This window comes from Pocillopora verrucosa, chromosome 6 (genome assembly GCF_036669915.1).
Source record: "Pocillopora verrucosa isolate sample1 chromosome 6, ASM3666991v2, whole genome shotgun sequence".
In the NCBI taxonomy this organism is placed as follows: Eukaryota; Metazoa; Cnidaria; class Anthozoa; order Scleractinia; family Pocilloporidae; genus Pocillopora; species Pocillopora verrucosa.
The window spans coordinates 6150600-6172165 of NC_089317.1; the positions used below are offsets into that span (position 1 = coordinate 6150600).

At 36.8% G+C, this 21566-nt stretch overlaps 2 protein-coding genes across 6 annotated transcripts in view; both read left to right on the forward strand.

Annotated features, from left to right (window-relative positions):
- Nucleotides 1–304: 304 nt before the first annotated feature.
- On the forward strand, nt 305–5693 carry LOC131780954 (uncharacterized). Of its 2 annotated transcripts, XM_066169252.1 has the most exons (8): nt 305–395; nt 514–612; nt 2885–3201; nt 3412–3618; nt 3977–4009; nt 4180–4230; nt 4278–4311; nt 4691–4707. In XM_066169252.1, the coding sequence occupies exons 1-8, from the start codon at nt 373–375 to the stop codon at nt 4692–4694; spliced, it is 768 nt and encodes a 255-aa protein (XP_066025349.1). In that variant the 5' UTR covers nt 305–372; the 3' UTR covers nt 4695–4707. The 2 variants fall into 2 exon arrangements, with proteins under 2 accessions (XP_066025349.1, XP_066025347.1); XM_066169250.1 differs by lacking the exons at nt 514–612; nt 4180–4230; nt 4278–4311 and having other exon boundaries at nt 305–493; nt 4691–5693.
- A 2569-nt stretch (nt 5694–8262) lies between these two features.
- The window catches only part of LOC131784672 (immunoglobulin superfamily member 10-like), a 31363-nt gene continuing 18059 nt past the window's right edge, over nt 8263–21566 (forward strand). For 2 of the 4 annotated variants that reach the window (XM_059101484.2, XM_066168172.1), the window contains exons 1-5: nt 8263–8394; nt 13249–13575; nt 14888–15205; nt 15685–15951; nt 16232–16261. In XM_059101484.2, the coding sequence (XP_058957467.2) occupies nt 8325–8394; nt 13249–13575; nt 14888–15205; nt 15685–15951; nt 16232–16261 (1012 nt within the window). In that variant the 5' untranslated portion in view covers nt 8263–8324. Of the gene's footprint in view, nt 8395–13248; nt 13576–14887; nt 15206–15684; nt 15952–16231; nt 16262–16413; nt 16447–16663; nt 16697–17564; nt 18316–21566 lie in introns of those variants that run through there. The other 2 variants (XM_066168174.1, XM_066168173.1) reach the window with 2 other exon arrangements.

Genomic DNA, 21566 nt, shown 5'->3' on the forward strand with positions numbered 1-21566 from the left:
TCTCGAGTTCGACCTCATTTCAAGGACAGGAAATGGGTCTATTTAGGGATCGAGGCTCAAGATTTAAAAATATCGCTGTTCACAGTAGCTGAGAGTAAGCTACCGACAAATTTTTTCGTATACCGACTGTTTGGTTGTTTTTTTTGGTTTTTTTATCAATTCTTTCGACAAACTTCGTTCCTTTTCCTTTGCAGTGGTCCACTAGGCTAGTCACGCAACGAGCTCATCGATTCGTGACAAGCGAAAAAGACGGCTACGAAAGAAATTAGCAAATCAAAACAGAGCTCCTGAGTTTATATTTTCAACATCAATTACCATAACATTGTTACCTTGATATACCACTTAACTTCTCTTCTACGCTTTTCTCGGCACATGGATCGCTTTCCTATTGTCAAGTAAGCTGAGATTTCAAGAACAAGACGGCGCGTGCTCTGTTGGTATTCATTTGTTTCTCGGAAAACAGATACGGCCGATTACGTCGAAACTGATATAGGTGAATGTCATTATTTTAAGGAAAGATCGTCACTTCACGAAGTTTAGGAGCATCAAGAATGAAGATTATCGGGTTTTACATCACATTATTTATATGTTTCGTGCCAGCTCTAGTAACAGGTTAGTTTAGTTATATAAAAACCTCAATCAAGCCTCGCACGCTTTTTAGGGGTACTACGGGGAATCACATCGTGTGAAATTGCTAGTTTAGTGAAAGGCGGAAGCGACGGCGACACTTATAGTTTAGATTTAGCTTTGGTGATACGTGAATTTTAGAAGCAATATTTCCTATGCTCTTCATGTTCGACTATGAATATAAATAGAGAATATTATAGGTGCGTGTTGATGTGGAATTTATCATCGAGTCTTCATCTCGATAGCTCACGAGTGAGCGTAGCGGACGAGTTGAACACGACCAAATCTTAAAAATTTAGTCGCCAAATTGGCCACTTGAATGTTTCATCATAACCTCATCAAGATATATAGTGAATTAAAAAGATTTGCAAAGATAAATCCGCTGCAAACTTCCTCGTTAAGTCTGTTTCCAAAACGCAGCACAAGCATCTCGATCGACAACTAGACGCCATCTTGAATAAAGGCTTGAAGATTGTATATGATCCATCCTAGTGTCCACTTTGTAACATGTTAAAGATCTTTTCCTCAGGCTGAAGGTCATAAATAAGTTTGTAATTGGCCAAGTAATCACTGTGCCTAAAAGACTTCAAGTAATCATGATTAACATTTGTTTAAAAATGCATAAATTCAGTCCAATTTTTATGCTTAAATTCCAAATTGTCTAGAACCAGCTACCAGTATATAATTCAGGAGATATTCATTGACCTGCACATTAGAATAGAAATGAATTCCATGTTCAGCTTGTGTTTAGCAAAAATTTCTCATTGAATCACCATTACTAATTTCCCATTACATTTTCTTCAATAATTCACAACTTTGTATAGAGTAATTGTCCATCGTATTTCATCAATGTATATGTAGAGTCAGTTGAATTCAAATTGTAACATTGCATTTGCAACTGAAGATGACACACGCAATGTCAAAACATGTTTTGCAAACTTACCAACAGGGTTCTTGCACATGTTTTCAACTTAATATTTGATGCTGCATAAAAATAACTGTTTTAGAGCTCTAATTAGTGTGATAGTGCTACTGTAAATCTTGTTATCATGCTTCTGTTTTGTAACTTTCATGACTAGACATGTCAGTATACATTGAGGCCCACTAGTTTCTTCTGAGAATCCTAAACTTGTTTAAAAATCAAGAACAGACACAGCTTCTTTAAGCCAAAAGTCAGAACAATCTGAGATCTTCATCGAGAGAAGTAAGGATGTTTGAAAATTTCAGGATCCCTTTCATAACACCTTTACAAAAAAACAGCTTAATTTTCCAAGATGCGTAAATACTATTAAATATTTTATTATCACTTTTTCTAATTTTTTTCAAATTTTCATTATTACTTTTATCATAACTTTTATTGTTATTTCTGTTGTTATTATTATTATTATTTTTACATTACTGTCAGCATTGTTACATTATCATTATTAATATTACTCAATTATCATCATAATTCCCAATATTATTATCATTATTCTTGTCATTAACATATAACTTATCATTTTCAGTATCCTTGCCAATGTTTTTGGCACGCATTGCTAGTCAGATAGCTAAAATTGCAATGGAGTTTCAAAATTATAGTACAAGTGCCTTGGTGATTTTATAAATTATGAAACATTAAACTTAGAATGAAAAATCTGACTGATAATTTGCATTTACCATGCCAAGGTCAAAGTCTACCTAGTTTTCAAGATCTTTGTCTGCGTAGTGTTCTCGTTTCTTTTGCAAACTCAGAGGGAAGTGTCCAATTCAGTTTTTTTTGGACAATTGATATTATGAATTTTTAGGCCTGCTCTATGTTGTTTGCTTAAGCCTTTGGCTTTGAAAAAAAAACCTAGAGCTCAGTTTTGATAATTCACGATCATCCAATAATTGCTCAGTGGTTTAGTTTTTTTGCTGATCCATCTCTACTCTTTGGAAAAAGTGTTATTTTACAACTAATCCCTGGCATAATGTTTCATCTTGAGTCTTCGCGCCAACGAACCTTATAATTTTTGTTCAGGGATTGTCGATCCTTTTATTTTTATTCATATCAAAGTTGACATTTCTTGTCAGTAAAGGGCTGTTGTTTTTATATGTTGAATAAAATAGTACTTGGTGGCTTGTAGATATGAAATTTATGTTCTCACATCCAACTAGACATCTCACTCATGAGCTATCGCGTTAAGCACTTGAAGAGAACTTATATATCTACACGCACCCATGTATTAGTCTCTACTTAAAACTATTTAAGTGAAACTATTTTCTCATTATGACACAGCTCCAGACATATTCATGTGGGAATTTACCAGAGAGTATTGCTACAGTGTTTACTGAGGCAGCCAGAATATGGGATGCTTATTGGATGGTTTTCCTGCCCAACTCACGATTGCAATAATGAGTGGGACAAACATTGGATAGCTGGCATACATTTTATGGAGAAGGTAACTCTTGAAAATCCACACTTCAATGCCTTTCTCAACGGGCCTTTACTTATCAAGAAATTTCTCCCCATGTACGATGGAAGATACTTCATCATGCGAGTGAAGACGGATACAGGAGCCAAGACAAGTATTTACCGTCGTAAAGTAGTACAAGGTAATGACTTCTTAAATATTCTGTTTTATATGCTGTCTCTATGCGTCCTTCTGTCTATTTTCTGTTTCAATGTAAAGGGAATTGGAGTCCCGACTTCTTTACCAATATTCATCATTTTTGCCCTTACCCGTTTCTAGAGCACCCACTTCTGACGCTGGTCAGTCAGCAAAATATCTATGCCTTTGAAGCGATGGATGTTTTTCTTTGAAGCTCAGGTGAAGGCCTACCCCTATCCATGGGTTTCACTGAGTCATGTCTTGGAGTCACACGAAAGAGTAATACAGGAGACATCCAACGTCAGTTCTCAAAAACTAATGAAGATTCCAAGCATCACTAAGGCCAGCAGTGGTGACTATGTCCTATACGCTGAGAATACTGTGGGAAATGATACTCTCACTGTGAGGTTTTATGCGGAGGGTGAGTTCGTTCTACTCACTTGTACTCACTAATGTTGGATTCCTGGGTATAAATTTTCACATAAGCAAAGAAATGCCACTTAAATTCATGGAAAAGCCAGCTCTGATTACTAGATGCCACCAGAAGACCTTAATTTTCTTTAAAAAAAACAACAATTTGTGGAACGCTGCACCCAATAGTTTTTGGGGGTGTGGCTCACTTAACATTACGGCTCATACACAAGTTTTTACGGTCCTTTATTTATTTGCATTGGAGCCCTCTTCTTTTCAGTTAAGAAAATTATTTACCTATTGTTTAAGGATTGTTACACATTGAAAACCATGGCTGAGGTATCTATTGTGTTTTTTCCTGCATTTAGGCATGCCAGGCCGTTCATCTTCACCACCACCAGGTAAACACTGCAATCCGTACTTTCTCTCCCTGTTATTTCCTCCTCTTCTTTCTTTCCTCTTCCTTGTGCATCGTTATTAAGGTGACTTCTTACTCTCATCTATGCTCGTATTTAATCGAGATATATAGGTTTTTATAATGATAAAATCTTATGTTTTATCTCCCATTAAGGTGACATCCCAACCTCAGAGGCTCCTAAACCTTCAGACTCTACTCCCTCAATTATTCATACCGTTGTTTTGTTTTTTTTTGGTTTGTTTGTTTGTTTTTTCCCCGAGGAAAACAATATAAACCAATATGCATGTAAACGAATTTCCTATATAGCTGAATGACTGACCTCATTTATCTCTTCTGCTCCACCTGTTGCTTTTGTTGTTATTGTTAACCGTCGTATCGATTTTTCCAAATGATGAATGTGTTACTTTTAACCCATTGCAAAGATTTGTGATCTAAGCTTGGTTTTCAGAGTTTGATATATCTCACGTTTTATCCGAGTTATGCATAAGGGGAAGACGCTTGAATGCAACAGATTTCTAAACTTAAAAACGCTTTCCTGATTGAAGCTTTAAAGAGATTGTAGAATATGAGGTTTAAGCTCATGCATGGTGCCCCCCAGGGGCTCTGTTATCAGGTTGAATGAGTATAATAAACTTACAGAGAATAATGACCTATTTATTCATAGATGAATGCAGCAACGATGTGAATTTTACGACGGCATTCAGGAATCCAAGTGTCCGTGCGTTGGTTATTATTCTGGCGTTGATAATTATTCTGGCGGTGATAGGCATTGTCATACTGTTGAGATTAGTTTTGTTAAAAACTTGTAATTGTCACTTAAATCAAGGGAAGCAGTATAACTTGGAAGTTAATGATAAAGAATGCAACACTACAGCTAAGAGTAGCAACGAGAGCATTGCCAAGGAGCAAACGGACAGCGCTGAAAATGTGTACCAGCTATTTGTTGCAGTAGTAGCATTCGACCGTAATAGTGGGGCAATTGCTCTTGGTGGAAAATATAGATAATGCTTATTCACGTACTCTTTTAAAGCAGTGAAATCTAGAGTGCATATGGCCTTAAACCTTAGTGTCGTTATTAGTTATATTTACTACTCTAAAACGGTACTTGGCATGGATTGCGTTTCCATTAATTTATTTTATTATATGTATTTTATTTATTACTTATTTTTTTATCTTGTAAATTACTGAATTAGTGATACATTTCTTTTCAAGTGAGAAAAAAGAGTTTATGACGTCAGTAAGTTACAAGCTGTAAAACTGAAAGATTTCTTTTGCAAAAATTATTTGATTTTTTTATTTTTATTTTCTGTGGATGTCATGTCTCTGTCCTATACTTTTTTTTAATACATTCTTTGAATTTAAAGTGTATTTTACATTCTAAAGCCGCATTTTCCGCTGTATGTTTGAATACTTATGAGAGGTTTTCGCCACAACAGCTTCTTAAAAGCAGGTCAATTTTTTCAAAAATAACCGAAGGTAATTAAGGCTATTTGAGCGGAATTAAATAATTATTAGTGTGAATTTCATGAAACCGTCTCCGTGGGGAAATGGCTTTGACGACTAACGGTTAAAATTCGGGCCGTTTTGTGGACATCGTTTACTTTACTTCATTTGTGATTTCAAGAAAAAGTTTTATGGTTAACTCTTTTTTTTTGTGTGTAAGAAGTTGGAAATAAAATTTGCTTATCTTGCATTTGTTTTGTTTCTTTAACTTTCTGTTTGCTTCCTTGGGAGTTTGGATTTCGAGTTGTACTGCCAATGATAAGTTATTGTAAGCGAGCTGGTGGACTAGCCAATCCGAGACGTCCAAAAAAAATTTCAAATCTCCAAAGATGATGATAATAATAACAATAATAATAACTATTGTGATAATTATTATGATAGGAGCGATGATTAGAATTATTATACACTCAGCTCAATATCTCTTTTCTGATTGGCCGAAAGCGTAAAGTGAATTTTTGCAAAAACTATTATGCAAGTATCAACAGTGGCATGTATCTTAAAACAGAATTTAGCGTATTGGTCAAGGGTCCCTGAGAGGAAAAAAAACTTTCCATGACTGACTGAGATCTTTAATTTTTTATTTGATCATTAGTCAGACCTCAGGACTAAAACCAGATTCATACAGAACATGTTTAGTTAAACAGGGTGAATGAAATCCTAAACAAAGAACTTAAAAAATATCTTTTTCCATAGAATCCAAGTAGTCTTTAGCTTGTATTTTCAATGTGCTAAATCTGAAGTCGACAAACATGGATTTAAGCAGCTCATGAAGAAAGCAAATTTAAACTGAGTTGCTTTGGTGTGAATGGGGTATAAGGCATATCATAACAAAGTTCGGATATAACGCGTGCTTTCTTTAATCGAAAGAGCGTGCTCTATCAGAGTACAACTACACGGAGCTGAACTGAAGCTGTCACGCCATCTGCCAATTTGTACTATGTCCAACCAATTCCCGAACTTCTCTCTTGCTTTTCCTAAATTGGAGGTGGAATTTTGGAACAAGCGAGTCGGCAATTACCAACAGAAGAACCAAATAAGGGTTTGTAAACATGCCAAGAGCCGTATTTGACGTTATCACATCGTGAAATCATTATTTTCAACCCAAAATTGTCAAGTTTCCGCCCTCTTTCCAGCATTCATTGCCGTGAGGAAGATTGTCCCTCTTTTTACAATCGATTTTGTGCCTTGCAGATGGGCAGGAAGGTCGCCTGGCTTGCGCATTTCGTCCATAATGGCGTCCAAATAATATAAGAAACTATGGAAATTTGTAAAAATTTCTAAAATATAACAATCAGGAGCTAATGGTCCCGTCTGCTCTCGATCGAGACATATTCAGTACTGATTCTGCTATTCATCAAACCTCACAGGGACTCGATAAATAAAAACCTCTTACTTCCCGAGCCAGTTCTTTTGTCATTGATCATTGATCTAAGTAGCCATGCAGTTCTTCAAAATCCATCGTTCTCCATCCCAAACACTCGCCTATTACAGGAAAGTGCATCAATAAAGTCAACTGCTCTCGATCGAATTGACTGCTACAGAGTTCGAAGCGTCCAAATAACCTGTAAAATTGCCATTTCCTCCCATCAAAAAACTTCCCAAGGCGCCAGAATATCCCTTATTTTCCATGTTGAGTAAGTGACGAGACGCCATGTTGAAAACTATGACTGAAATAGTTAAACAAGAGCAACGCTGGTCTTCGAATCGTCGGCCATATTTGTTATGTTCTTGCAGGGAAATAAATTAGCTCTCAGGTCCTTTTCGGAATAAAAATATGCCAGGCATTGAATGCAAATTCAGTAGTCTTAGCGCGAAAATTAAATTAAAGCAAATCAAAATTCTGACATCATGTCATCGCTCTGCCTCAAAAAATCCCAAAGATTTACTTGCAGGTCTTCTTTTCTTTTTCTTTTCATCAAATAGAAGATCTGCGGTGCTCAAATTGTATAAGTCATGGTACGAAACACTCTTCTTTGCAGATCGAGCCGTGATCGCCGCCATATTGAATTCTCTTGATATTCTATTGTTCCGGAGTGTAATACGATATACCGCTGATAATTGTTAGCGGGTTCGAAATGTCCTTGATTTCTGGCGATAAGGGCGTTCTTGCCATTCCTGGTGCTCACGGGGTAGTATATAATTTGTGTACGACGCACTAATATACACTCGAATTGAACTGAAAAATGCTTTATATACAAGTTGAGATGTTCCAGCTCAAACTCAAATTTTTGACGGAATGGTTCGACCTATATTAGTTGCATGCATGCATTTCTATCGTTTCTACCGTGATAAAGAGATTGATGCGTTTGCGAATGAAAACACCGTTTTAAAATTTCGCCAGCCTCATGTTATCGGGCCAAAGTCTCGTGCAAACATAACCCCGGTTAACCAATCAAACAAATAGATGAAATTCATTAAGCATATGCATGACGATTTCCTGTTAATTAATCTTTGCCCCAATAGAAAACATACAAAGACCTAATCAGCTTCTTGTATGAAACACGTGTTTTTATCACCACAATAAAATGAATAAATAAATAGATAAAAAGAAAAATTCATAGATAGTTTAAAACTTGTGAGATTCGTTCCTCAGAAAAACACCTTCCTACCTCTTATCCCGTAAAATGGTCGCTTAACTTAAGTTAAAAGAGGATGTTGTATGACTTTTCTGTTGTTGACGTCATTGCTAACCTTAGTTCATTATTGGACCTGACCAAGTAATTAGTTCACCATTTCAAAGTCAACTGTTCGCCGAATCGACATTAATTCAATTTGTAGCGGAGTTTCAACCAGATATGCACATTTCTTTGGGAAAAATTCTTCCATATTTCTTCTTTTCATCGAGCTTAATACTGAGATCCAAAGGTATGTTTATTAGAGCACTTAAATTTGATTCATGAAACCCCAGAATCTACACGCTGTCCGGCAAATGTTTGAGTTACTTGTAACTATGGCGGCATTAATACTACAAGGATATGGTTTCTCTGCTGATGTGGAATCTTTCTCGCCTTCGGAATGAATCGAAATTTAAAGCTCGTTACTTTTGATTCGCGGGTGATTTTGTTTAGTATTGGGCACAATTTCATGCCTCGTGATGTTATGTCAGTCTTTGGTTGTAAACGAGTCAAAGCAACAAGTTCTTTGGCGGCCTTTTCGATACTTTAATCAGTGCAGAGAGAATTGTCAGACATATATTCATCACTTGTTCCAGCTAAGCCTGGGTTAGCATTGTTTTCGCCAGTTTAAATTTACGGTTTAACTCGCGTTTTGACACCTTCAATTTCTTAAAGTACATTCCTTATTTAAATCTAACGCTTAAAATCGGTCAGCGTGTAATTATAAGCCAATTTTTAAGAGCTAATGTCAACATGCATTAGACAAACAAAGGCAAGTCGCCCGAATTCGTTTTCTCTCCTACTTTCATATTTTGTAGCCCAATATGTCCTAATTATTGTGGCGTGGTTTTTTTGTGAAAATATGTTTAAGTTTTTGAGAAATAACCGCTCAAATATGCAAATTTTCACCCTGAATATTGCTCGAGTTGTGTGACCTCATGTAACGAATTTACTTGACCTCCGGTATTTGTGTCGGCATAATCCTTTGTTTTATCATGTAAACTTAATCCCCTGTCATTATTGAAGCGGCAAAGAAATATTTATTTTTTGGTGAGTATTTTTGTCCGACATACTTTTTCTATGTCGAAATGTAGCATCAAAACAAAGACAGTTTTAACAATGACCGATATGACAGAATCTACTGAGCTTCTAGCTTTTAAAAGGCAAAAGGATGGTTATAAAGTTACTGTAAAAATTTTCCTTGTGTATTTGTGTTGTTCTATCGTGAGACGAACTCAAAGTCCGGCAAAATTTACTTGCTAGCGACTATGAAATATACATGGAGTGCCTACTTGTCGCCACCGTTCACTGGATAAATCACTACAGCTTGTAAAGAAATCTAACATGACACTCTTACCTTGTTTATTTAGGATTTTATTAGCTGTTTCGATGATCAAGTTATGCTTGTCGCCACCGTTTATTGGCATATCGAGGCATAAATCATTATAATTTGTAAAAAAATTCGAACATTATACTCTTACCTTGTTTATTTATGATTTTATTAGACCAATAAGCTGTTTCGGTTATTATATTACGCTTGGGTATTTCCTTTTTGCCGGGAGCCCAGTGTTCTGGCAGGAAAGCAAAGCGTGATGCTCTGGGAATAAAGAAGCATAGAAAAAGGACGTAAATACTTGTTTTTTTTCAAGCTAAATTATCTTGCATGTAAACGCGGTATGAAATTCATTTCGCTCCGGAACGAAACCCATTTTGAAATAAAGTAAAAAGTACCTTAGGGACGGACCATTAGACTTTTGCTGCAGGAAGGGGGGGGGGGGTAGGAGGGGGGTCTTTTGCCAATTGCACCATGTGTTTTCTTCCATTAAGCCTGTGCTCGATTTTTTCGGGGGTTATTGCCCAACACCCCAACACCCCCCGCCCCGCATCAAAATTCTAATGGTCCGTCGCTAATATGCGATCTGGTCCTACAACTTTTTATGTGATGAAAGAATCTGGATATACATGTATTACACGCGTTGTTTGTTTGTTTGTTTTTTTTTAATTACCGAGCGAATTTCAATTGATAATTTCAAGAAGTAAGGAGCAACAACAAAAGGATTCCAAACAAAGCGAGGTGCCATTTTCAGTCATACCTGGTCGGACATCTTGAAAACAAAGGATGACACGCAAGCAGTTTACTTCAAATTTGACATAAAAATAATTCTGATGCCTCTTTGAAAAGAAAAAAAGGTTTGAACAGTAGACATCGCAAGATCTTTGGCTATGTTACAAAAGAATACTTAATGCAGTATAAGTGCACACATCGAGTGGTGGATGCACTTGAATAGTCTGTTTAATAAATGCAGACGTACAGTTATTTTACAGTTATTTCAAGACGAACAAATCAAAAACAAGTACAGCCGTCCTGCCTAGAAGCAGGACAGATTTTGTCAGCATAAAAATCTGACAAATTAGCGCCTAAAAGTTTTTATAAGTTACTAACCAGTTTACGTGAATTTTACAAGGTGAGACTGACAGCTCGTAATTGGCAAATCACATCTTTTGTTTTAACAGGGTTGATGGGGGAGGAGGGGGAGGCGATCGGAAATGGGTGAGGATGCTTTTCGTACCTTTCAGGGGTCAAAATCAGTGATTTGGTACCTTTTATGGTGTCTCGAACTTTAGTGGACTACCGGAGACCCAGCTGGTACCTTTTAGGGTGTTTTTCGCTCAATAAAATACCTGAAATAGGCACTACTAGGACGATTTTAAAGATCTGACTAGAGCCTCTGGAGCACATCGATAAAGTAGTTCTTATTTTTGGGATTTTTCAATTTTTTTGTGTTTAAATTGGTACTTTTTAGGGGTAGATATCAGTTGTTGCCACTCCCATTCGGATAAGACTCATTTCGAAATTCCCGGCGCGCATCCTCGCCCTCTTATGTGTAGGGGTTCCCCGAGGGGTGCTGATACGTGCAGCACACTTGAAATTTAGCAAGGACAGATTTTGATGTGATTTTCGGTGAAGAGAAAAAAGTCTTGTCAGCGTCTTGTAGCTGCTGCGGAAGGGCCCTTTACCACTGTGTGCTTAATTACGCGTCCCGCCAGACGGCGGGAAGCCTACAAAGTGCTCAGACATTAGAATAGAAAACTCCGCCTCTGTATGGATTTTTGGTAGCCTATTAACCAATTCCCAGTTGAGCCCTATTTCTGACGGGACGCGTAATTTTGTAAAAGGTGGTAAGTGGCCAGGTTATATGAATTTTCCAGACGTCTTACTTACTATCTGTGGTACACGCGTGCCAATTCCTTAATAGGCATTTGGAATCGACTGAACCCTACCTTTACCATGGCCGCACACATTTTTAAGCACTCTACATCTACTAATGGCACCGCGAATCCATTCAACACTGGTATCGAGATTTGATCTATGGGTAGGGCAAATTGTGAAATCATCGATATCTTTTGGCGTCTCGCAGCTGCCGGCTCGCGACAAAATAAGATCAACTTCAATTTCTAGATTTCCGCAAGTAACTTGAAATGTACTTTTTACAACTATGCAAGGGAACGACCAGAGATATGAAACGTCGGTCTTCTCGATAATTATACCCAAAACTCCCACCAGCGAACGATTTAAATGATCAGCAAATCTCTTTGTTAGCATGTAAGATGAGACGCTAATACAGCAGATCAATTAGCTAAATCACTATGTAGCTTGTCAATCGAATTGACTTTTGTAAGCATTCTTTGACTTCCGCCGGCAAAGGAATCATTGATGGATCTGGACATTTTAGTTTTCTGAATACAGTAATTCTTGGAAGGTTTTTATAGATATGAAAAGAGGGAAAAAAACCCATCTCTTGGTAATTCAGAGGTTGATTCATCTTTGAATTTATATGTGTCACGCTGGTCATGCAACTAATATAATAATGTGGAGAAGATTTACAAACTGCAAATTAAATCGTGCTAGAAAGTGGTAGAGCATAACTTGATCATCGAAACAGCTAATAAAATCCTAAATAAACAAGGTGAGAGTGTCATGTTAGATTTCTTCATAAACTGTTGTGATTTATGCCAGTAAACGGTGGCGACAAGTAGGCACACCATGTATATTTCATAGTCGCTAGCAAGTAAATTTTGCCGGACTTTTGAGTTCGTCTCACGATAGAACAACACAAATACACAAGGAAATTTTTACATTAACTTTATAAACATCCTTTTGTCTTTTAAAAGCTAGAAGCTCAGTAGATTCTGTCATATCAGTCATTGTTAAAACTGTCTCTGTTTTTGATGCTACTTTTCGACATAGAAATCTTGGCGTAACAGGTATCAGTCATGAAAAGAAACGCAGAGAAACTTCGCTGCTTTTGGTTTATTAATGTCTGTTATTGTTCTTCGTGTTGTTGGTCACTCTTTTTGTTTTTTTTTCGCTTGTTTTATTTCTCTTATCGGACAAAAATATTCACCAAAAAATAAATATTTCTTTGCAGCTTCAATAATGACAGGGGATTAAATTTAGATGATAAAACAAAGGATCATTCCGACACAAATACCGGAGGTCAAGTAAATTCGTTACCTGAGGTCACACAACTCGGGTAATATTCAGGGTGAAAATTTGCATATTTGAGCGGTCGAACAAAAAATATCATTTCTCGAAAACTAAAATTTATTTTCACAAAAAACCACACCACAATTATTAGGCTACATTATTATTAGGCTTATTATTGGGCTACAAAATATGAAAGTAGGAGAGAAAACGAATTCGGGCGACTTGCCACAATATTTCAAATTTGTTCGATGGATGCTGACATCCTCTCTTAAAAAGAAGCTCACTGAACACTTCAGATACAAAATTGGTTGAAAATGGAGATACTTATAATATTAATGAGACTGATATTAACAGTTCTTATATTAACTCTTTAACTCCAAGGTTAAAATTTTTAATTCTCTTAGCTGTCAACTGTACAATTCTTATGATGTTCGTTCAGAGAATTTAGTATTGGATCAACTAATTATCCCCAAATTGTTATTTTTCTTTATTCCCATCACTTATCTGGTTGATATTGAACTGATATTGTGAGGAGAAATTCTGTCTTAGTCACTCATCGGAGTTTTAGGATTAAAATAAAAAGTGAAAAAAATTATATTACCCTCTATTTGATAGGTGCTGAGCTTCAGGTTACAGTGAAACTTCACGAGAAGTTCTTGCTGGCGTGCACTGCATCCAGCGATCCAGAAAATGTTAAACATATCGGTTGGTACCGCTGCTCTAGCAGTGATTGCGAACACGACTGGGACAAGTTCCTGATAGCGCATGTTCAAAATGTGACAGAGACAATTGCCGATAACCCAAATTTTGAGGTTTACACCAACGGCACCTTAGTTATTAAGAAGGTACTACCTGTCGATGATGGAAAAATGTTTATCTGCATTGCCGAGGAGAGGCACATAGGGAGAAAAAGGTCTACGACGATCCTCCATATAGGCAAAGGTGATTTTTATATAAGTGTTAGATAATGATGATAATAGTAATAATAATGATAATAGCATTTTTAAAATAACAATGGGAATTAACAGTGGACAATCCTAGTGGTGGCTTTTATTGTCTACGGTTTCCAGTACTAAATGACATTTGGAATGTTGATGACTTGAGGGTAACGATAATTGGAGAATCCTGAGAAAAAATACGGAGCAAGGACGAGAAACAACAGAAACCCACTCGTGACGTCAGAGGTCCATTTATTGAGGGTCCCGGTAGATTGACGTGCCCGTAAAATGTGCTATTTGAGACAAGTTTACAATAAGACTGTCAGCTATAGAAACAAATTGGAATGGTGAGTGTACCAGAACCTGCTTCTCTGTTCTTTAAATTTTTATTTTAAAATATGGCTTTTGGCTGGTAAAGTTTCCGCCACTTCGCCATCCCAACTCTTCGCTTTCGTTTATTTAATCTTATCACTTCGGATGCTGTTTCTCTGCATCTTTGCTTTTCTTTTCTGTCGCTGAAGGAATCCTTATAGTAGTTAGATAATTTTGATTTTTTTTTTGAACCCCCACAATGAATACCAGAGAGTCCTCGGGAGCCTCGTGTGATGAAAGGAATGGATCTTCATTTGGCTACTCGAGTTCAGGGGTATCCTTACCTCTGGTTAGCTTGGAGCCAATATGAGGTTCTCCTTCACAATACACAGACTGAAAATCACCCTCGGAGATCCAGGGCTGTGAGTCGATTTCAAGCCAAGGGCTCTTTCGCCTTGACTTGAAATCGACTCACAGCCCCTGGGTCTCTGAGGATGACTGAAAACATACGAGTGATGAAAAAATTGGACGACCATGAGAAAGATTTAAGAAAAAAAATAGCCAACGGTTCTACGTCTTCAATAAAAACAACAGTTAACTCCGAAGTACACGACAACAGCACATGCACATGACGTGTACTGTCCAAAGTCCAGTTCCTAGTGCTGCTAAAATCGGGCTGATGAGAAACAATCGCGTTGGAGAATTTTCTCATAATTCTAATTGCAATGATAACAATAATGATAACAATAAAGGTAAAGATAGTAATGATAATAATTATTATAATGATAATTTAATAATACTGATAATGACAATGATATCTAAATCTAACACAAAATCGGTCAGCGTGTGATTATATGCAAGTTTTTGAAAAGAAGCTCACCGAACACTCCTGATTAAAAAATTGGAGAAAAAGGGAGGCACTGGTAATGAAAGTAAGAATGATACCAACAGTTATGATATTAAAAAAAAAGATTGAAAAAACTATATCACCCTTTATTTGATAGTTGCTGAGGTTACAGTAAAAATTCACGAAAGACTCTTGCTGTCGTGCTCTGCATCAAGTGGTCCAGAGAATGTTAAAAAGATCGATTGGCACCGCTGCTCCACCTATGATTGCAAAAATGAGTTGCTAAAGACCCAGATAGCGCGTGTTCAAAACATGAGAGTGACAATTCCCTGCCCAAACTTTGAGGTTTACACCAACGGCACCTTAGTTATCAAGAAAGTACTGCCTGCGGATGATGGAAAATGGTTTATCTGTATTGCCCAGAAGACGTTTATAGGGAACGATAATTCTACGACGATCCTCCATATAGCCAAAGGTGATATTTATATAAGTGGTAATAGTAATAATACAATGGGAATTTATATTTTTAGCAGTGGACAATCCACGAGGTGGTTTTTGTTGTCCACAGTGTGAAGGAAGAAATGACATTTGGAATGTTGTTTTTCTGGGGGGTAAGAATTATTGGAGAAACCCACTCGTGACGTCAGGGGTCCATTTATTGAGGGTCCCGGTAGCTTAACGTGCCCTCAAAATGTTCTGTTTAAAACAAGTTTACAATAAGACTGTCAGCTAAAAAAACAAATTGGACTGGTAAATGAACCAGCACTTGCTTCTCCGTTCTTTAAATTTTGATCTTAAAATATGGCTCTTGGCCCTTAAAGTTTCCCTACTCCTCGCCTTCGTTTATTTAATATTATCACTTCGGACTCTGTTTCTTTGCATCTTTGCTTTTCTTCTCTGTCGCTTAAGAATGCAAACCTTCCTATTGTAATTGGATAATTTTGATTTTTTTAGAACCCCCACAATTGATACAAGAGAGTCCTCCACAGCCTCAGGTCCTTGAAGGAAACGATCTTCATTTGGATGTTCGAGTGCAAGGGTATCCTTACCCCTGGATAACTTGGAGCCATGGTGACCATCTCCTACAGAATAAATCGGTTAAAGATTCAGAAACAAGGCTTAAAATTCGCAACGTCACTGTATTAGAAGGCGGACGTTACACCTGTAACGCCAAGAATCCATTGGGACACGATATCTTGACCTTTGACGTTAATGTTGAAGGTATTGATTTTATTTATAGTTATGCTAGCTTCGTGAGAGTAGATGAAGCCAGTCATGAAAAGAAACGCACAGAAACTTTGCTGCTTTTGGTTTATTAATTTCTGTTATTGTTCTTCGTGTTGTTGGTCACTCTTTTTGTTTTGTTTTGCTCGTTTTGTTTCTCTTATTTTCTTATGTTTTGTTTTGGTTTCATTACTATTTTTTATCTTAACCTACTGCTATATTAGAGAAAAGCTACACACTCACTCAGACGCTTCCATTTTTTTCCCTCTGTATGTAGGTCCGCCGGTGAGGACGACTGCAGCACCAGGTAGGTTCTTCCGCTCTTTAACCTTTCCAGATGACCTAAAAGGACTGAACAGGGTTCTGAGAACTGCCTTGGCATATAATAACTTCTTTAAGATATGAACAGTAGGCAAAGTATGGAAGTTATTTACTTTGCCACTCTGTTTCTACTTATAGATATCCAAACTCCATCATCTTCACCAAAATCAGGTAAGTACAATGTGTCCTATTTCAATTTTTCCAATGTCAGTGTTGGAGCAAATTGGAGTGTGTCCAAAATTACATCGGATTGCATTGATTTTTATCGATCCTTTTTTTACCTAAGGACTACCCTGCCATAAAATATAACTTTTAGGCCTCTATAAGATATGAACAGCGAGGTAAAGTATACCAGAGATTCACTTTGCCACTTCGTTTCTACTCTTAGATTTCCAAACCCCATCATCCTCACCAACATCATGTAAGTACAATGTGTTCTATTTCAATTTTTTCAATGTCAGTTTTGGAGCAAATTTTAACTGAGTGTGTCCAAAATTACATAGGATTGAATTGATTTTTATCAATCCTATTTTTCACGACCAAAGTCTTTATTACTGGTATTTGTTTATCACTGAAGTATGTCTCACAGCCGCACTCGTAGAATTTAATATGAACTGATTCCCTCTGCTTCTCTCCTCACTTCCCTCCACTTCAATACATGCACATTCTCATCCATATTCCTACTCACAACCCCTCCCTCTAATCGAAAAACAAGATACAGTCCAACCTATTTTAAGTGGTCACTCACGCGGAATGGCACCATGACCGTTTCATACAGGTTGACCGCTATGTAGGTTCCACAGAATAAGGGTATTATGAAAAACCATTAAAAAAGTGCCATTTTATGTCACAATCGACCACTTTATGCACAGAAACTACCTTATAAATACAATTGGTTTTATTTGGGTGGTTCCATTTTAAGTGACCGTTCAATACAGGTTGAAGACAATACAACATAGGTTATATAAAATATAACTTGCAAGGTCTTTTTCCTGTAGAGCTCACTCGGCGGCAGGAAGAGAATCACCATGTTCTTTGAGTCCTAATTAGGAGAATGAAGCCTAGTTTAAAGAGAAACTGATTCTGAAAAATATTTGACGTTAAATAAATGAAGAAACGAAGATATACCAGATTGAAAGTGACTGTGAATGCTAAGACTTTAATTCTTCATCAGTTATTAACTTAATTCCAATTAACTTAACTCCAATCTATGCTTTGAATGAAAATTTCAGTTTTCCTCTCCAAATTTATTATTCAATCATGTATTTATTTGTTTGTTTGTTTTCTAGGGGGTTCAAGTCTCGCCGGATGGATAATTACAATAGTGATCAATCCACTTTTGGTAGTCATAATAATAATATTAATAATAATCATTTGGATTCTCAAGAAAAAAAGGAGTTCGCCAAACCGGCATTTAAATAGGCTGTTCTGGAGATGCCTTTCTAATAGTTAGTATAGCTGTAAATTGTAACAAACTATTTTACTGCTATTTCCGAATATTTTACGAAAAGTGTGAAAAGTCATTTTTTCACCTGTCAAAAGATAATAGAATTGTAAATTGAAACGGACAATTTTACTTCTATTTTCCAAATATTTTGAGAAAAGTGTGAAATGCATTTTTTCTCGTCTATATTTAGTAATCTGTTCATTAGCTCTCGTTAAGAGATTATGAACTATCTGTATTCTCTGCCCTTGTCTTACATTATCCATTTTTACTAAGGAAAATACAAATAATGCGCGAATCAGGTGCAAATGTGAATGGATAATTGGGCTTAGTGGACTGCAATTTCTGTTGAACTGAGTGGAGTGCAGTTTGGTCTGAAATCATCCGCGTGATTTCATAAACTCGCAGCGCGAGTTTGATTGAAATCACAATTATGATTTCATATCAAAATTGCAAGACACCAAGTTTAATCAGCACTTTATTACATCTATTTTGAAATAGCAAAATTTAGTAACGCAATACAAGGTATTTTCATTCTGTTCAAATATTTTATTGATCCAGTATATTGAGCCGGTTTATAAAAAGTTGCAAAAGTTGTCTCTCATTTTCTTGCAATTTGATTGATTTATTTGAAAAAGCCTTGAAATTTGATTGGTCTTCATGTTTTAGTAAAGCTAGGAAAAAGATGCCATTAAGAGCATAAAATGATGCAATTTACGAAAAAAACTGCACTGCAGAGAACCAAACAGATTGCAAGGATCACAAGTGATTTGAAAATGGATGGAAAAAAGGCTGTAATTAGGCGAGGAGTAACAATTATCATAATATTGTTACCTTGATATACCACTTAACTTCTTTTCCATGCTTTTCTCGGCACATGGATCGCTTTCCTATTGTCAAGAAAGATAAAGATTTCAAGAACAAGACGGCGCGTGCTCTGTTGATATTCATTTGTTTCTCGTAAAACAGATACGGCCGATTACGTCGAGACTGATGTGGGTGAATGTTATTATTTTACTAGAAGATCGCCACTTTACGAACTTAAGGAGCATCAAGAATGAAGATTATCGGGTTTTACATTCCATTCTTTATATGTTTCGTGCCAGCTCTGGTAACAGGTTAGTTTAGTCATATAAAAAAATTCAATCAAGCCTCGAACGCTTTTTAAGGGTATTACGTGAATCACATCATGTGAAATTGCTGGTTTAGCTAAAGGCGAAGGCGATGGCGACGCTTATAGTTTAGATTTAGATTTCTTGATATACCACTTAACTTCTTTTCTATGCTTTTCTCGGCACATGGATCGCTTTACTATTGTCAAGTAAGCTAAGATTTCAAGAACAAGACGGCGCGTGCTCTGTTGGTATTCATTTGTTTCTCGGAAAACAGATACGGCCGATTACGTCGAGACTGATATGGGTGGAATGTCATTATTTTAAGAAAAGATCGTAACTTCACGAAGTTAAGGAGCATCAAGAATGAAGATTATCGGGTTTTTACATTCCATTCTTTATATGTTTCGTGCCAGCTCTAGTAACAGGTTAGTTTAGTCATATAAAAACCTCAATCAAGCCCCGTAATACCCTTAAAAAGCGTTGAACGCTTTTTAGGGGTATTACGGGGAATCACTTCATGTGAAATTGCTGGTTTAGCGAAAGGCGAAAGCGACGGCGACACTTATAGTTTAGATTTAGCTTCGGTGAGACGTGAATGGACAAAGTAAAAGTAGAAACCAAAAACTATCTATATCAGATTTTGCTATAGGCCTGAAGTTCTCTGAGCGTCACTTTGTAATCATTTTCAGCCACAAATATGACATGGCATATTACTTTCGCTCGGAATAATGTTGGGTTAACTTGAGAAATTCTTTGCAGTGGCCAATTTCTATTTTTATTACACCCATTTTGAAATCACTGCTGGTCCCTGTAATCTGATTGGCTCTAATTGGTGCGATTTATTCACGAATCGAACCATTTTTAACTCGTGAATTGCGCGTATGCGCAAGAGCGAGTTATAGATATGATGTGGAGAATGGCACTCGCTCGCTCCCTCGATTGGTCGATTCCTGTAAACTTTTTTCGATTTTAGGCTTTTGAGTGCATTTGATAGTTTTTGGCGAGTAATAAAGAAACGAAATGGCGATCTTTGTTGCTAAGAATTGCGGTGGGGTGAAAAAGAAGCCAATGATAATCTTAAAAGAGTTTATTTTTTTTTAGTTTTAGTTTCAACAAGCGGCGCCAGCGACTAGCAAGCGTGCGAGGATTCACATTGAAATAAGAGAACAACCTTCGTTTTTCATAAAATTATAATTTACAATCCTTGAACTTGAAAACAATCCGAAGATTCACTAAACTCCGAAGCGCATGGAGTTTACAGGTGTTCAAAAGCTTTTTCTGTTATGGAATGAGGTTGAGGACAAAATCGATCATTACATTTCGTATCGTGTATTTTTTCTGTGTGAAGCAACAAAAGGTGCCGGCAACTGACGAAATTAAAGGTTAATACGAAAATCAAATAACACCTAAACAATCAATTTTGGCTACCGATTTTCAGTGAATTTTTAAAGAACAATTTTCTTTTAAGTTTCAAGATAATTTGAAGATTCAAAATAAATATTACGTACTAAAATGCGAAAGTCATACACCAGAAAATTGATAAATAGGCCTGAAATGAAACTCTATCTTGTTCTTGATTATACGTTGCCTAGCACGTGACCAAAATCTACCCAGGCGGAAATCCAAAATGACGATGGCAGTCTGGGCTTAGTTATATTACTCAAAGCTCGTTCCCGTTTGTCTTATCTAATAAAGAGGGAATCATTAATGTTTTCATTAAGATAGCATTGCCTTAATTTTCCAATATTTACAATGATAGACAGGAAATTTCACTTTTCACCCACATTTACTTCCAACCTTTTCTTTTGAACCAGAAACAAAAATGATGTTTTGAAAGACATGACATCATCCACCCTTTTCAAATGTAATAGCATGATCATTTCAATTGTAACGCCTTCTTATCCCAAGATTACTTTGTTTCTTTGCTACATTAGCGAACACTGAACTACTGCTCGTACTCCAAATATGACACTCAACCACAAAATTCCCTAAACCAGAATACACTAAACATAATCAAAATAATCATGTAAGTCATCTGTGAATTCAAGAGTTTGCTCACAGAGCACTTTGATTTTGCTTTAAATCGCATCTTTTTCCCAGCCGATGAGGAGGCTACACCAAAAACAAAACAACCAATCAGATTTCAAGGCTTGTTTAAAGTAACCAATCAAGTTGCAGGAAAATGAAAGACAAAGTGTGTCATGTGGCAAATTTTGCAACTTTTGTTTCCAAAACTCGTATTTCTTTTCCCCCAAAAATGGATGATTCCCGATCTTCAAAACTCCAACACCAATCTGACAGAATTTGCATTAAAAAGCGAACAAGGAGTCGTAGTGTCCTCAATGACGATAGCCTGTAGAGCAGGCGTAATTTTGGCAAGCAAGCGAATGCTTAGTATTTTCTTAGCGAAAATTATGGCCGCTATTTTTTACTTTAATGACAACGGAAGGCTGAGGAGAGGAAGAAATCTGTATCAAGGGGGTGAGCGACGGTCAAGAATAAGGAGAGGGGCAAGGTTGGGGGAGTTAACTCGCCTTAGTGAGACGCCTACGCTGCAGGCTACAATGAAGACGACAAAAATGTTGTGAGTTACTAAATCACGAGCGACGACCCAGGGAAGAAAAAGAGACCGAAATACTAGTGGTCAGCGATGAAATAGCTTAAATAACGCGTGTAAAAACAAATCAATTGAAGTTCCAGTAAATATTCGAGTTATAAATCCCAAAATGAAA